The sequence below is a fragment of the Nematolebias whitei genome, chromosome 14, assembly GCF_014905685.2.
Source record: "Nematolebias whitei isolate Nwh7 chromosome 14, NemWhi1, whole genome shotgun sequence".
NCBI classification, from domain to species: Eukaryota; Metazoa; Chordata; class Actinopteri; order Cyprinodontiformes; family Rivulidae; genus Nematolebias; species Nematolebias whitei.
The window spans coordinates 24,694,809-24,711,905 of record NC_056511.1 but is presented as its reverse complement, the minus strand read 5'-3'; the positions used below and the strand labels follow the sequence as shown (position 1 = coordinate 24,711,905).

General features: G+C 40.2%; 2 protein-coding genes across 2 annotated transcripts in view; both read right to left on the bottom strand.

Moving 5' to 3' along the window:
• Positions 1 to 6,360: 6,360 nt before the first annotated feature.
• On the bottom strand, positions 6,361 to 11,024 carry zgc:153990 (uncharacterized protein LOC768125 homolog). Its single transcript, XM_037688021.1, has 4 exons — positions 10,838 to 11,024; positions 9,229 to 9,666; positions 9,047 to 9,100; positions 6,361 to 7,082 (listed from the first exon to the last, which is right to left on the bottom strand). Exons 1-4 carry the CDS (start codon positions 10,968 to 10,970, stop codon positions 6,652 to 6,654), a joined length of 1,056 nt encoding a protein of 351 aa, XP_037543949.1. The 5' UTR covers positions 10,971 to 11,024; the 3' UTR covers positions 6,361 to 6,651.
• A 3,908-nt stretch (positions 11,025 to 14,932) lies between these two features.
• The window catches only part of LOC119420605 (calpain small subunit 1), a gene marked incomplete in the record, with an annotated part of 43,624 nt that continues 41,459 nt past the window's right edge, over positions 14,933 to 17,097 (bottom strand). The window contains 5 exon segments of the mRNA XM_037688022.1: positions 14,933 to 15,126; positions 15,207 to 15,265; positions 15,353 to 15,469; positions 15,728 to 15,806; positions 16,155 to 16,223. Of these exon segments, the coding sequence (XP_037543950.1) occupies positions 15,100 to 15,126; positions 15,207 to 15,265; positions 15,353 to 15,469; positions 15,728 to 15,806; positions 16,155 to 16,223 (351 nt within the window).

Genomic DNA, 17,097 nt, shown 5'->3' with positions numbered 1-17,097 from the left:
CACTTTGATTATCAAAACATTTGTAAAATAGTAATGATAATAAAAAAGAGAGTGTTCTTTTAATTGATCAGTGCAGGACACTTAGGAAGTCTCTGGATGAACTTAATCTTGTGTTTCTGGACTCAAATCAATGAAATACAGTTCTTGTCCCAGGAAGGCCCTCAAGGCCAGGACTTGACCTGAGGCTTAGTTCACTACAGGGTTCATGGTGTGACAAGTGTACTGTTGTTTTTTTATTTTTTGTTTTTACTGTAACTGACCTCCAAAAGATCTAGAAACAGGGATTCAGCAGCTAATCCGTAGAAAAACTACAGGAACCACACATTTCACATTTTCATATAAAGAGACTGGTGCAGATGACATCATTTAACCATTTTTGTTATTATCTACCTGGATTATTGAGCTTACAAACCTTTTTTTTATATCGACTAAAGGCCATGTATTATTTGTTTTGTGACCTTTAGTGAAGGTTTTTGTTTGGATTAAGGCAATAAATGCCTATCTATTTCACCACAGATGAACTGCTCCTGTTGCCATGTCTTCTGTAATAAAACTGCAGAACACAAAGTAATATAAAAAGGAATGGGTAGAAGATCAAATCAAATTCAGTATACCTGGTATTTTCTAAAGACTAACTGAAGAAAAAAATGGGAGTGTTACAGGAGTGGGAGTCATTCTGAATGGGAGCAGGAGTCATGTTACCAGGAGTGGGACTGGACAGGATTTTTTTCTGTGAGACCAGGACAGGACAGGAGTGAAAATCCACTCCCAGATCATTCTCTAAGGTTGTTTTCACACCTGATAGTCAGGTAGACTCGGTTCGGTTGGGGATCAATATTCATAACATTTTGTTTACATTTGAGCTGTTGCAATTGCAATCACACTGCACTGTGCAGTTGAGCCAACCTATTCGAACAAACCTGTTCCCCCACCCGCCTATGGAGTTGTCAGCTTGCCTTGTGTGAAAAACAACATTCTCCATGGTCTTCTGCCTCATCTTCCGCTCATGCGGAGTTCATTGTTGAAAACTGACAAAATATAACTCCTAAAACTGCTAAAGTTTGACGCCACTCCGTTTTTGTTTTTATTTCCAGAAGAAGAAGTGTCTTCAGAGGTTTTGTTTCTTTCAGTAGTTCTTGGTGCAGTGCCACCACAGGCGGTAAGAGAAACGCGTGTTTGTTTGCCCTGCGCTGTAGTCCACTTTCTGCTTGCGGAGCGGTGCCCGGTCTGCTTGCGTTCACACTGTACTCGAACCACACTAGAATTTTCTTCTACCGGACTGCGACCTAGATTTTAGACAGGGCCAGAGTTCGACTTTTTGTTCCGTGACAGAGTTTGATGGCGCGTTCACACCTCCCCAAATGAACCGGACTTCCTAGGCAAACGGGCTAGAGTTCGGGACAACAGGGCTGATGTGAATGCACCCTAAGGTGCATACACTGATCATTCTTTTCTTCTTCTTCTTCTTTTTTATGGCGGTTGGCAAGCAATGTTTAGATGTGCATTACCGCCATCTACTGGAATAGAATGTGGATGCTAAATAAATATTACACAACTTTTTAACTTTTTTTTTTTTTAATAATTAAATTAAATTACAAAAAAAAACTATATTATCTTGAATATTTTCGTCTTCTTAAGGTAGCTTAACAAAAAAACAGTATATTCAGAAGTGGAAAGTTTATCCAAAAGGTCTTGTATATTCATTTGTAATTTGTTGTCCTGTAGTCTATGTGCCAGTTCCCTTCTCTCAACTGAATATTTGGGACAGAATAATAAAACATGTTTCACTGTCTCTTCTTGAAAACAAAAGTCACATTGTCATGTAGGATGATTTCCCATTTTAAATGTACTGTTTAATCTTGTATGGCCAAAACATAATCTGGATATGAACGTTCCTTCCTTTCTATTTCGGCCTATTCTCCTCATTATACCAACTTTCCTTTGAATGTTATAAAGCCACCTGACAGTTCTTTCTTCTTTCCACTGTTTCTGCCATCTTTCCTTGACCTTTTGTTTAATGACTGATTTGATTTTTCCTTTACTGAATGATACCAATATATCAATGTAACTATTTTTGTTGCTTGTTTTGCATATTTATCTGCCAACTCATTTCCTTTTATTCCTATATGTGACGGTATCCATATAAACGTAAATAAATCCATCGCTTGAATTCTATAAATTAATAATTGAATTTCTAATAAAAGATCAGGTCTGCTGTCTGAATGATTATTTGTCATTGAATAAAATGAAGAACTTGAATCAGAACATATTACACTTCTTAATGGAGGAACTTCCTCAATCGAGCCCAGAGCTAAAATGATTCCCAGCATCTCTCCTGTGTAGATTGAGACGCCATCAGTAATTCTTTTACCTGTTTTGAAACTGAACTCTGGAACAATTAATGAAACCCCATTACTGTTATTTGAGTTTTTGATGCATCCATATAAATTTGGACATATCCATACTACTTACTATCTAAATATGCTTGTATTGAATGACGATCTGAAATGTTTTCTTTTTTATGATTTTCCAACAAAGTGAAATCAACAGCACTATTATTTTTTTCCTCCCAGGCTCTGATCGAGGTGGCAGCTTCAATTTCTCCTCCTCTTTTTTTTCCTTCTTCTTGCTCTGCTCTCTGCCTGTCTGAAGCGCCTGGGTCTCATCTCCCGAACATAAATTAAGAAGATTATGGATTTGGTATCATGGGCGTTCAACTCTATTGATAAGATTTTTTCATCAAAGCGACACGGTCCTGGGGAACCGGCATGTCCAGCTGAGACTCACGCTGTGGGTATGTCATGGATTCGTGGGGAGTGTGGCCGATGATGTGGCTCTCTGTTCTGTCTCAAGAAGATGTTGAAGACATTTACATATTTGGACTTATGATAGCAGGGACTCTGCTTTTTGGCATCGGCGGGGCTCCGTTTTATCGACTTTTGAAGAAGACGGTGGGAGCAGTTTTGGCCATGGAAAAGCTTCCGAGTCAGTGTGAAGGTCTGGTACTCGCTGTGGGAACTTTAAATCGTCTGGTCTACGAGCTTAACCGTAAGGTGGAGGCGATTGAGAATCGCAGACCACCTGCGGCTTCTGGGACTCGTCAGTGTGGTGGGTTCGACCTTGAAGGAGACTCATAGCACAGATCAGTGAAACTAAATTCCACAATTAGGCTTTTTCGGAACCAGAACGCCCAGATGGACTCAAGGCTGAAGAAAAAAATCTGTCTGCCTGAAGAAAAACAAAAATCAAGCTTATCTAATCTGACTCCCAATGGCCGCGGAGACGGGCTGACTATCAAATTTCTCCTGGGACATGAGTACCCAAGGACAAAAGCTTCATCTATCGACACCCCCCCACCACCACCACCCCCACGAGAACTCTCTGTGCAGGTTTATCAGAACTGCTGGATGAAAACAACATCTTCAGAAACTGTGGCTGATCTGAAAAAAAAAAAGCTCATGGACAAATCTCAACACCTTGATGTCAAATGCAAATGTAATCATGTTTTAATTGTGCTTGCTGGTAGAGTTTTTTTGATGTCTCAAATCGTGTCCTGATAGACAAGATGTGAAAGATCTTTTTTTGTAATACCACTATCTACCCTCATGTTTCTCCCCCTTTTCCTATCTAAGATTATTATCTGATAAGGATAAAATGGCCGCGCTCTCCTGTAGTTGCAGCTTCGTGCACTCTGCCCATCTTTTGGACGACTGTACGTACATATTCGCGTTGTACCTCGGTGCAATTCCAATAAAGTTTATTCTGATTCTGACTATTAGTTAAAAGAGATGGATGAACTGGAGATTGAGGAACTGTTTGACTGATATTTATGTGAGATATATCTAAATCTTTTATGTTTTCTACAATTCAGCCAAAGGAATTCAATTTATTTTTCTCTTTTTTCCAGCTAGGTTTTAAAACCATGGATGATTTTCATTATGACCTGTTAAATGACATCAGTAAGTTGAAAGTATTTGTAATCTTCCAACAATTTTCAGTCATGTCATCTGAACAGTTTCTTTTTTTTTTTTTCTGAAACGTTTCACCTTCCATCTGGAAAGCTTCATCAGTCAAAGAAACACACAACACAAAACTGATTCTTCCTCCAAACAGCTTACTCCAAAGTGGAACAAACCAGTTATGTTGGTGCTAAGATGGTGTCTTTGGCATGCCCCCTCCTGTGTTGCAGGCCCTCTTCCTCGTCGACAGTCATGTCAAACTGGTTCAAACCAATTTGATATGACAGGTAATACAGGTAATACACCTTATTGTCCTCAAGCTTCCTGAGAAACATCCTTTAGATGAGAAGTGTTGAACACAAGTTAAAAAAGTCTAGTGGCAATGTTTTTTTATTTTTCTATAAACACAAATAGTGCTGACCTGACGCTCTGCATTAAAGTTAAAATGTCTTTAAAACCCACAGCTGAATTTACACAAACTTGGTGAGAAACATGCTTTAAATGTGTGGAATTAAAGGAAATCTAGGTGAAATGTTGCTTTTTTGTGCACTAGTGTACAATTTTTTAAACGCGCACACACGCCAACACACATCATTGTGTCCCCCCCACATTACGGATGCTTCTGATGCCCTTGAACAGCGCAGAGGAGGGATATAAGGCCAGACAGGAAAACGCATGAAACCAATTTTTATTTCATCAGGAAGAACGTCGCCATTAAACTCCAAAAGTACCGAGAGACTCTCTATCCTTTTCCCAGATACTGTTTTTAACAACCTTTTCAAATTGCATATTTCAGCATCATGAATATTTCTTTTCCTTAAGTTTTTCCAGATCTTCCTCAAGTGGAATACCATGTGATACCTTGTTTTCTCAATAATTTTCCTTTCACTAACAATGTTTTTGCAAATGTTGTTAATCTGCATACCTTTATTTTTTTTGTTCTTCAGATTTACATTTGATCAATAGATTCCCATCACTCAGAATTTTCGCAAACTCCACCTCACCTATCCTGATGCATGCTCAACAATCCAGGTAGAAAAATCTAAAAAAGTTCAATCTGGTCCTCTGGACATTCAAAAAAAACAAAACAAAGCAAAAAAAAAAGTGTGCTAATGATCCATTGTTAGGCGGATGGTCCTTCTTGACCATGTGAGCAGCTGGTTTTGGTTGTCAGCAGCAAACTGGTTGATCCACTCTGAGAAGGTGCTATTTAAGAGACTGAGCTGAATATAGCACCTCAGACTGAGGAAGTCTTTCGGATGAAAGACGAAACGTATCTACATTTTTTTGTTTTGTTTTTTGGAATGTCCAGAGGACCAGACTGAACTTTTTTTGGATATATTTGTCATAGCCATAAATGGAAGAAGTTTGGAACCACTGGCCGTCTAAACTGGGTAATCGGGGGAGAAGGGCTTTAGTCAGGGAGGTGATCAAAAACCAGAGGGTCTCTCTGTCAGTTCTATCAGGGATGATTTCCCTGGTGCAACACCTGTACCGAGTACCAGAAAGTACTGGTCCAGTTGGAGCGCTGGACCAAATGTGATGAGATAATGGTTCAGTTTGCTTCAGACCGCCACCATAACTCATTCTAAAACTTTTACATAAACCTTGACAAGAAATACTTGGCAACGAAATCAAGCCTTTCAGGTTTGTCGAGCTTTCAACATGGATCAGCAGCACCCCCTACTGCCTGTTCCATGGTACTGCACCTACATCTGCAGGGGTGATTGACATTCAGCTGCTCATCTGTGTACTGGACTTGTGCAATATTCTAAATTAACCACACAAAAAAAAACAGGTACATATTCCAAAAAACTGAATTTTGTGTATTTATTAGCTGTAAGCTAGAAGGATCAAACTTAAAAGAAATAAATGCTTATCACTATGAGACAATCACTGAGTTAGTTTGGATGAAGGACGAAACATCAACAAAAAAAGAAACTGTCCAGATGACCTGACAACATTATTGGATTCTTTAGCTGAATTATTGAGCATTAATCTTGATGACTATGAGACAATATTCAGTCAGGTCATCTGGACAGTTTCTTTTTTTGCTGAGACGTTTCGTCCTTCATCCAAGGACGACTTCTGTACGAGGAGCCACAAACAACCTGGAGTCCCACAAGCACCCACTCCCATAGTGGAAAAAAAACAGTTTGCTGGTGATAAGATGGTTTCTGGGGCCTGCCCTCTACCCTGTCAATCTGTCACTTTGAGGAATTAACTTTTGGAAGTATTTCACTTTCTGAACTGAAATACTGAAAAGAATTAATTTCTTGATGAAGCTCTGATTTACTGAAATGTGCCTTAATTCATGCAGTAGGAGCCAGAAGGAGCAGACACTTGCTTAGCTGTCACATGCTGACCTCTGCACACTGACAGAAAGATTTAACTGTAGTGTTTCATTTAAAAAGGTGATCATCTTTAGTGATTTTAAAAAATACTCCATGTTCTTTCTTTATGGCTAATATTTATTATTTTCCCAGTCCACCACTTAAATGACAATTCCTTCAGTGTTTCTAATGTTGCAGTTTTAAAAAGTGGCACAGAAATCCTTTGAAGTGCCTTTTTTTTCTTTGAAGTCCTTTTAAAAAGAACAGTGAGCAGAGGTGATGTCCAACAGAGGTTAAAACTCCCTCCTCCTGAGACCCAAGTATGGTTCGGCTGACCCCACCTCCATGTGACCGTGCCGTTATAACGCCGGCCACCCATTCAGTTTGTCATGCACGAGTGCGATAGCTCCACCCGTGAAGTCTCTGAGAACCTGCACGGTCTCCCTCTGGAGCTGCAATGACTCACGCACAAACTCCTGCTGAGTCTCTGCCAACTGCTGCACCGACTCGGCCAGAAGCTCCAGGGAGCGCGACACGGTTTCCAGCAGCACGTTGGTGGCATGCTGCTCCTGCAGGCTCAGTGATGCATTCTGCAGCAGGCTGTCCCTCGGGTTCTGACCCTGTACAAGTGTGGGGGCTGAATCGGACTCTGTGAAGGACGTCTGAGGCTGTCCCTGTCTGTGGAGGCCGTTGTTAACGTGGCGATCAGCTGTTGTTTTCACTCCCTGAGTCGAAGGAAGCACATCTTCGTTTTGGTCTTCATCAGAATCTCCATATCCAGTTTCTGTATCTTCAAATAAAAAATACAATAAGCATTATAGACCGTTTTAAATCAACACAGGCGAAGAGAATCTGACGATATAACCCTGGAAACAATACACAGCTCCTCTGTATTAAAACAAACATTTTACATCTTTTATTTGCCTTTTTTAATTAAAAAGCAAAACTGTAGCTTCTACTGCTGCCCAAATATCACATTTAATAATTATTATGTTACACATACCAAAAACATGCATGTTAGGCTGATTGGTAACTCTGAATTGTCCCTAGGTGAGTGAGAGTTTGTCTCATTTGTCTCCATGTGTCTGTGATAGATTGGAGACCTGTCCAGAAATGGGCACCAGTGAGCCCCCATGACCCAGAAAATATAAAGCAGGTAAAGTCAATGGATAAATATACTAGTATAGGGCTATTCAATGGCGGCTCACAGGCCAGCAGTATATTAATTAATATGGTTTTAATTTAAATTTTTAAACACAAAATAAAATAAAATGGGGAGACTCAGAGAACACAAATATGACTCATACAACTCAGGACAGATTTTAAACCAGATTCAGATTACATTTGTTATTTATAAAATTATAACAATGGTATATAAAAATCAAGCTTAGATATATAATTTATCCACCCATCGTCTTTATCCACTTTCCCATTCAGGATCACAGAGAGCTGGTGTCCATATCCAGCAGTCACTGTGCGAGAGACAGGGGACACACTGGACAGGTCTCCAGTCCACCACAGGGAAATCTGGACAGGTCTCCAGTCCACCGCAGGGACACAGAAACAAAGGACCATTCACAGCCACACCTATGGACAGTTTATAGTAGTTCTATTTATTTGAATCACAAGTAATAAGGTAATTTTAACTTGAACATTAAGAGTCATCAGGTTGTTTTAAAATGCCAATTTCTTTTAAACAGACTGTAGAGGTCATTATGAGAAGCTTGTTTAATGACACTGTTTATATAAACATGTGCCAGCTGTTGTCAGGTACCTAAAAAACAAGGTGTGTTTTTAAGAGCTGTTACGTGTTGACTTCCAGTATAAGTTATAATAACAAGAGGCATATTAAGAGTAAATTAGCACACCAGACCAATTTATTTAGATTCATAAAGTAACTGTGTCTATACTTTTTTTTGGTAAAAGAATGTTGAGCCTGACAAATTCATGTCAGTAATTATAATTTGGGTTATTAGCCTCCATATCGAGCCTGCAGAAAGCTGTAGATTTTACCTGCTAACATGCTAACTATTGTTTAGTGGAAAACAGAGTTACTTTGAAAGGAGAGACAAGTGTTGCTCCTCTGACTGATTGTTACTGGCTGATGATAATAATTAAAAAAAACCTACCAAGAAAGTCAGCTTAAATTTTTTGGATAATCCCCACCCTTCGATTACTGAATACAACTGAATATCAGTAACAGGGATCCTGTCTCTGTACCTCAATGTTTAAAGCAGGGGGATATCAGACAAATGTAGTGGTTTTACAACCAGGACTTTTCAACACGGCAGCACGGTGGCGCAACTGGTAGAGCTGCTGCCTCTCAGCGAGCAGGTCCCTGGTTCAAATCCCGGTCCGGTGGTCCACCCTTTCTGGGTGGAGTTTGCATGTTCTCTCCGTGCATGCGTGGGTTTTCTCTGGGTACTCCGGTTTCCTCCCACAGACCAAAAACATGCATGTTAGGCTGATTGGTAACTCTAAATTGTCCCTAGGTGTGAGTGAGAGAGTGAACGGTTGTTTGTCTCGTTTGTCTGTCTCTATGTGGCCCTGTGATGGACTTGCGACCTGTCCAGGGTGTACCCCGCCCCTCGCACAGTGATTGCTGGACATGGGCACCGGCAACCCCCGTGACCCAAAATGGAATAAACGGGTAAAGAAAATGAATGGATGGATGGACTTTTCAACACTGTAGAATAGCTTAAAACCAGTAAGTGACCAGAGCAGATTTATTTTTGAACTGTTTCTGAATATCACCTTCTGTTGGAGGAACTTCATACTGCACATCAAACGCTGCCTGTGATGAATCCCCTGAAACACGTAAATGCAATTTAATTTCAGATGTTTCATAGGTCATATGAATAAAGACGCAGCTCTTTTACAGAAAAGTGACATTTACTTGCTGCAAGTCACATCTTTCTTGTATATTTCACAGTTACCTGAATGTGTTTGTCCGCTCACGCTGTAGGAAGGCGGCGGTGGCATGGACACCATGCTCACACCTCCATTGGGAGAACTGTGCATTCGAATCATGTCCTCTTCGTCCATTTCCTCGTCCTCGTCTGGAACGTCGTCATCATCTCCCAGTGGACCAAAGTCACAGATGCTCTGGTTGTCATCATCCATCTCCAGAATCTGGAGCACGATTTTCTCTGTCTGACTAAGGTCTCGGGAAAGGCGAGAGTTCAGTCCTCTGTTGGGCACTGTCCCTGACCGCATGGCGGCCACCTTCCGCTTAGTGTCACATTTCAGATCAGACCATTTCTTGATTACCTCCATGGCTTCACGTTGGCACTCTCCAATCTCATTGACCCGTGCAGTGATCTCTGCCCAAATTCGTTTCTTTGTGTCTGTTGGGACGCCACGATTGAATTTACCTTAAAGAACGAACAGCAAAACAATCTGTTTATGATTCAGGGCAACTTATTGGGATAATACACATCAAACCTGAAAGGTAAAATCTCACCGGACTGCAACGAGCTGGCAACAGAATGTTTCACAACATTTGTGACGGCTCTCAGAGTTCTTGTTCCATTCTCAGAGGCTCGCAGTACTGCGATAAATTTTCTTTCAAAACAAAGAATCAGCACGAATGCCTTAAATTTGTCGCAAAAGGGACAGAAAACATGTTAAGGTCTAAAAAAAACCCACAATGATAAATAAGAAATCATTAAAAATTGATATAAACCTGCAAATATTTATATCTAAAATATATTCCAGTAGACGAACATGGGGGTGTCTACCAAGGTGAGTACCATGTGGATGGAGGTATTGGCATATGAATTAAGTTTTACAAGCTGTGCACACTAAAACAAACTGATTTTATAAAACTGGCCCGCTCCAATACAACTCACTGGTCACACACTCAGAATTTAGTTATTCACAACAAAAAATTGGTGCATCTTCCAGCATTTTGAACATATTGTTGGAGTCTCACTGATTTCTGAGGGAGCTGTAGAGCCACATTTTGATTGGTTGATTTTTTAAAATTATGACCTAATTTTGTGTGAATGGCTTGCAATTATATTTTAGACTGTGCACGTCATTTTGTTGTCCACCTTTGCACAAATCATGCAAACCTTAGCTCGCTTTGTACCCACCTTGGCAGATGCTGCCACATTTATGACTTTGTCTACAGGACTCTTGAGAAATGAAGAAAGGCAGATTTAGATGGGGTTTTTCCATATATATTTTTTTATTTTTTCCAGTTTTTTTGTTGCTGAAACAGTTTTAAGACCTGGACATGGTTTCTGTCAGAGCAGAGCTCCCCTAAAAGTGTCAAAACATGCTCTAGTGCTCATGGGATGGGATGGAAATGCCCATGACAAAAGTTTAGATGGGTCTGAAACGGACTCATCCGAGAATAAATCAGTAACATCACATTCATATGAAAACTCAAGTGACAGAACTGCGAACCTCTGCAACTCAAGAAACAAAACTGATAATCACCACAAGACATTCTGGACACTTGGAATATTTTTGCTCATAGAAGCTGTTAGCAGCCCAGTCTAGTATGGGTACTAAAAGTCCTGATATACAAACACATACCCACAACAACCATACGGTTCTTCCTGACTTCATCCAACAGGACGTGGACTTCACTGAAGGAGAAACGAGCTTTTCTTTTCTTGAAGCGGGTCGCACTGTCTTGGTTGTAGAATAATGACATAGTTGAAGACATTCTCCACACCCAGCCTCAACAAAGTTCTGCTGTTTGATCTGCACAGCCTCCCTTCACCTGTTGGGGGGTCTACACACTGACAGCAAAGTGAACAATGGTAAATGTCCTTGTTTGCCTCTTATTTGTGGTTTATTAACAAAACTTTGTCTGATTTGTAAACTGAAACTTGTCTGCTGACAAGGTGAAAGTCAGAAACGTCCAGTGATGCGTTCAGGGTCGATATGCTTATTTGGTTCTGATTAGTGAGATGGTCAACTCACTAAATGAAGAATCTCTAAACTTATGAGTGTATTAATTGAGTAATGTTTAATAAACCTTAGTAACAATAGTGTGATGGCAGTCGGCTAACAATGGATCTGTTGTCATTGCACGCATGGATCAGCTACATATATGATACAGACCTGTCGCTGCTTCGTTACAGAAAACCTCCCCAGCTGCACACTCTTGGTGATCTGAACAAGTCTGCGGTTTAATCTGTCCCTTCAGATCTTTCGTTTTCTGCTGCACAACAAAACACGCATGACGAGGCTAGTTTCCTGTAACATGGCTACGGATTAGCTTTAGCTTAGTTCAGTAATGGTTAATGCACTTCAAACACAGCTAGACTTCAAAAAAGTGCACGCTACGGATAAATTTAACCCGTGAGACAGAGTATACCCTTACGATCAAGAAGATACAATTTTATCCAGAAACGTTTGGGGAAAACGTCCTTCTCTACATATCCGTCAAGCTAACAGGGTTGTCGCTAACGTAGTAAAATCCATTCCGGTTAGAATTAGCGATGCTTATGTAACAAATTCAAGCTCATCCTTATTTCGATAGTACAGGACTACATCCGCATTTAGTGTTAGTTTCACAAATAGCGCGTGACAACTGTTACTCTAGCTTGTTACTTTTCAAAGAAATGTTACATCATTTAACTCATAAATTCTTTCAGTTTTGAACCATTTTATTTTGAAGGGACAGCTTCCGGTGTAGGCTTAACCCGGGTTAAAGGGCCATTTCTGTAACGCCTGGATAACTAGCATTAATTTTTTTTAGAAAGTACGGAGATAAGTACAAAAATCTCATTTTCCCTCATTCGCTTATATATATATATACAGGTCCTTCTAAAAAAATTAGCATATCGTGATAAAGGTCGTTATTTTCCATAATGCAATGATAAAGATGAAACTCATATATTTCAGATTCATTGCACACCAACTGAAATATTTCAGGTCTTTGTTTTAATACTGATGATTATGGCATACAGCTCATGAAAACCCAAAATGCCTGTCCCAAAAAATTAGCATATTTCATCCCACCAATGAAAGACAAGTGTTTTTAATACAAAAAAAGGTCTGGAATCGGCCCTTCTCCACAATCCTCCTCAGGGTCCGGTCACCTCTTCTCGTTGTGCAGCGTTTTCTGCCACACTTTTCCCTTCCCACAGACTTCCCACTGAGGTGCCTTGATACAGCACTCGGGGAACAGCCTATTCGTTCAGCAATTTCTTTCTGTGTCTTACCATCTTGCTTGAGGGTGTCAATGATGGCCTCCTGGACAGCAGTCAGGTCGGCAGTCTTACCCATGATTGCGGTTTTGAGTAATGAACAAGGCTGGGAGTTTTTAAAAGCCTCAGGAATCTTTTGCAGGTGTTTAGAGTTACGTCGTTGATTCAGATGGTTAGGTTAATAGCTTGTTTAGAGAACCTTTTCATGATATGCTAATTTTTTGGGACAGGCATTTTGGATTTTCATGAGCTGTATGCCATAATCATCAGTATTAAAACAATTAAAGACCTGAAATATTTCAGTTGGTGTGCAAAGAATCTGAAATATATGAGTTTCATTTTTATCATTACATTATGGAAAATAATGACCTTTATCACAATATGCAAATTGTTTGAGAAGGACCTGTAATATATATATATATATATATATATATATATATATATGCATTTTTTTCCCCCACTTTAAAGTGTTTTCAAATGCTGATACTACAAAACATTTATTCAGTGTGAAAAATCAACTCACTTGTTAATGCGTTAAGAATAAAACATCCAATAAATCAGTTTTATTTCAAATATGGCACAGGCATTTATCAAGCATAAGCACTTTAGAGTAACAGTTTAATGGCTAAAACAGTAACTACTTATAAAACTTTAAAATCCCATTTCCCTCCCAGTGGCTACATGCATTAGTGGAATTCACATCAATACATCTTAATAATCCACACACTGTGCTGACTGAACCTGGTATCAACAACTTGTTGAAGGTTTTCAGTGACAGGAAGCTGAGAGAAAATAAAACTGTGAATTGCTCTAAAAAGTACGATAATCTCCATAATCATAGCCTTTTGTTTCACACATGGATGTGCTGAACGTAAACATGAACAAAATATGATATTAGCCTACCTTAAACACTTAGATTTATAGTGTTAGTGCAGAATACGTACCTAACAGCAGTGGATTTCAAACAGATTGAACAGGACCTGGCTAAATCTTTATGGTGTCCACCACCAGTGGTGTAATCTACACGATACGCGGACATACGGAGTATACCCACTAGAAAAGCTTAAGAATTTCAGTATAACCATTTCAAAGTGCCCACTGATACGACATATCATTAGGCACGTGTCATTGATACGGTAAACGGCAGTTAAACTTTTCCGTAACAATCTATCGCTATACAGCACTTGTTTATTACATTCGCTTATCCAGCAAATTATTGTATAATTAATACGTCTGTACTTACTACTTAATACTTAAACATGTTTTGCTTTGAAAGTGTTTTATAAATTCTATTACGTTTTTATTACAAAGCCAACTGTTACACAAAGTTTGTGGTTCATTTATTCAAATATAAGCATTAGATAAATTTGGAAATGTTCAATATGCTTAAAATGCAAAATAATTGACGATTACATTGTACTAACTAGTGTATTTTGGTTTCTAAGCACAGTATATGGACAGACCGTGGTAAAGTTAGTTTTACGTTGGACGTTGGGACATTCGCGCTCCGTGGCTTCAGCAGTGTCTAAAGTAAAACTAATTTTACCGCGATATACCCACTACAAAAATGTAGACTACACCACTGTCCACCACTTCTGCCTAATTCTTAGAGCCTTTACAAAATACTGTATACTTGTGTTCATGTGAGCAAAAACTCAGAGGCTGCAGTTGGAAGAGCTGCTCAGTGTGAGGCTGAATTGAGTGTTTCTGAGAATTCACTGGGTGAAAAAATTCAAAGAAATATACAACTCCCACACTCAGGTACCTTGAATACGCCCAGAGCTCAGACTACTCTAAATGGGTGGGAAAAACTTGTGAGACCAGCAAGAACAGCCTGCCTGCATCGTGTAGTGGCTGAAATTTCTATGGACGGGTGAATGTCGTCTCAAAGCTCAGATGTGCCCTGGTTAGAGCAGGATGTTTGTGAAATGAGCCCCCGCACCAGAGCAGCGCTGCTTCGAGCTTTCCCCTCATTCATAAAGTGAAGACATTTTGATGTTTCACTTCAGGGCAAATACCAAAGCATGCCTCATTCATGTGGGTTACAGTCCTGTTCAGACTTAGCTGGGCCTCATGCTGGCTGGAGGTTTCTGATTTGATACCACTGTAAATCCATCCATCCATCCATCCATCCATTTTCTTTACCCGCTTATTCCATTTTGGGTCACGGGGGTCGCTGGTGCCCATGTCCAGCAATCACTGTGCGAGGGGCGGGGTACACCCTGGACGGGTCGCAAGTCCATCACAGGGCCACAGAGACAAACGAGACAAACAACCATTCACTCTCTCACTCACACCTAGGGTCAATTTAGAGTTACCAATCAGCCTAACCTGCATGTTTTTGGTCTGTGGGAAGAAACCGGAGTACCCGGAGAAAACCCACCATGCACGGAGAGAACATGCAAACTCCACCCAGAAAGGCCCCTGGACCGGGGTTTGAACCAGGGACCTGCTCGCTGAGAGGCAGCAGCTCTACCAGTTGCGCCACCGTGCTGCCCCCACTGTAAATCATAACTTTTAAAATAAACCTATATGTTTAAGCTCCAGGGACTGATAAAAGTATTTGGGGTTGTGTGGATAGATAAAGTGGCTTCAAAGACCAAGCAGGGGGAAGGGGCCAGGGATCCCCACCAGGACTCAGGAGTACATGGTCAGCTGAAGCCACTGATAAGAGAAAAGAAGAGAGGATGACTTCATGACCAAAGAGAAAATACATCATTGTGAAAATCCTTGAATTTCTTTACCTCTTGAACATTGACTTTGATAGTTCCGTTGTTGTCCTTGTCCAGGGTCTTGAAGGCACCTGGATTAGATCGGATCAGAAACCTTTGACAGTCTTTTCTTTGAAAAGCCTTGGAACAACGAGAACTAGCTGAGGGGTGAAACTTACGACACATGGCATCGAGCCTGACAAGGCAGCCGATGTAGTTATCAAAATCCATGTTGCCATTTTCATCACTGTATCTGCGGATGATCATCTGGAAGAGCTGGTCATTGAGGGGGAACCCTGCAGATCAGAAGAACAGAAGAAACAATTGTTACCAGGAAGCAGGACGTCCACCAGGATGGCACACCCTTTGAAATATATTCAAACAGGCACAAGATAAAATGTCAGGAGGTACAGAGACAAGTTGGGTCTACATAAAACAGTCAAGTGCTTTATGCTTAGGAAATCATGCACTGCTACTTACAATAACCTGACTGTACCTGAAGGCTTCCCTTGTGCCTGTCTAAGTCTGAACATAGCAGATGAATAAAGCCTTACCGGCTTTTCCAAAAGCGTTCGGCAGCTCATATGCACTGATGAAGCCAGAGTGATCGCTGTCACAAGCCTTGTACACACCCTAAACAGTAAACAATACAAATATTTAAAGCAGTTACGCCATCTCAGTTTCCTGGTAAGATGATTCAGAATGTAGAAAAAGCAGTACAAATAAACCTACTGTAGTGGCGACTTTAACCCAAATACCGAAAACGGAGACATATTTTAGAGTTCAATACTTCTTTTATTTAGAAAATTATTTTGCAAATTTCAAGCCAGACAAGTCCTTCAATAAACACAGCAGATAGTCACATTGGAAAACACTGAAATGAGCAGACATTAATTATGATTTTTGTTTAATGACCACGAGAGCAAAACTTTGTGAACCACGAAAGGAGATAACAAAATGAAAAAGGACTACTGGACCTACCTGCCATTTTTTTATATTGTTCCAGAGTAGTTTAAATTCATGGAAGCCCAGTTTCCCCGTGCAGTCCGACTGAAACACGATTAAGGACAACAAGCAACCTGACTGTCTCCAGTTTTTAACCATTGCACTACTTGGAGACAATTTTTTTACAACCCAATTTATTCATGTGACACAGAGCCCACAATATGTTTGCACAAACATGATTACACAAAATGTAAATACCATAATTTCCGGTCTATAAGCAGCTACTTTTACCCCGCACGCTTTGAACCCCGCGGCTTGCACAATGCTGTGGCTAATTTATGGATATTTACTCTTTTTTTTGACGAGCTAACGAGCTTACTGCCGCCAAAACATTTAGCTTTGTCACACCCAGGTGCTCACATAGCTGCCCAGTACATGTCTCTCTTGGGAAGTGGGTCCTTGTGACTCAATGAGACTACCTGCATAAATAAAGGTAAAAAAAAAAATAAAAAAATAAAAAATCTGACCAGTAAAATTACTGGAGGTAACAGTAGAGGTAACACTGAGGAATGTGTGTGTATGTGTGTGTGTGTGTGTGTGTGTGTGGGGGGGGGGCACGTTCTCTCCTCCCATCCCCATTGTGCCCTCAGGAAGGGGGGAAGTTCCCCCTCCCTGAGGGCACAACAATGTATTTGCAGCCATTCGACATCAGGGAGAACAAGTATTTGATACACTGTTGATTTTTCAGGTTTTCCCACTTGCAAAGCTTGTAGATGACTGTAATTTTTATCATAGGTACTCTTCAACTGTGAGTGATGGAATCTAAAACAAAAACCCAGAAAAATACAATGTACGATTTTTAAATAATTAATTTCCATTTTATTGTGTGAAATAAGTATTTGATCATCTATCAACCAGTAAGAATTTTGGCTCTCACAGACATGTTAGTTCTTCTTTAAGAAGCCCTCCTGTTCTCCAC

What these genes read in the sequence shown, in the direction of transcription:
- zgc:153990 (XM_037688021.1), bottom strand. Translation starts at nt 10,970, where the DNA reads ATGTCTTCAACTATGTCATTATTCTACAACCAAGACAGTGCGACCCGC. An exon ending in GAGCGGACAAACACATTCAG is followed by an intron (nt 9,101 to 9,228) that starts GTAACTGTGAAA and finishes TACGTGTTTCAG; the next exon opens with GGGATTCATCACAGGCAGCG. An exon ending in TGAAGTTCCTCCAACAGAAG is followed by an intron (nt 7,083 to 9,046) that starts GTGATATTCAGA and finishes TTTTATTTGAAG; the next exon opens with ATACAGAAACTGGATATGGA.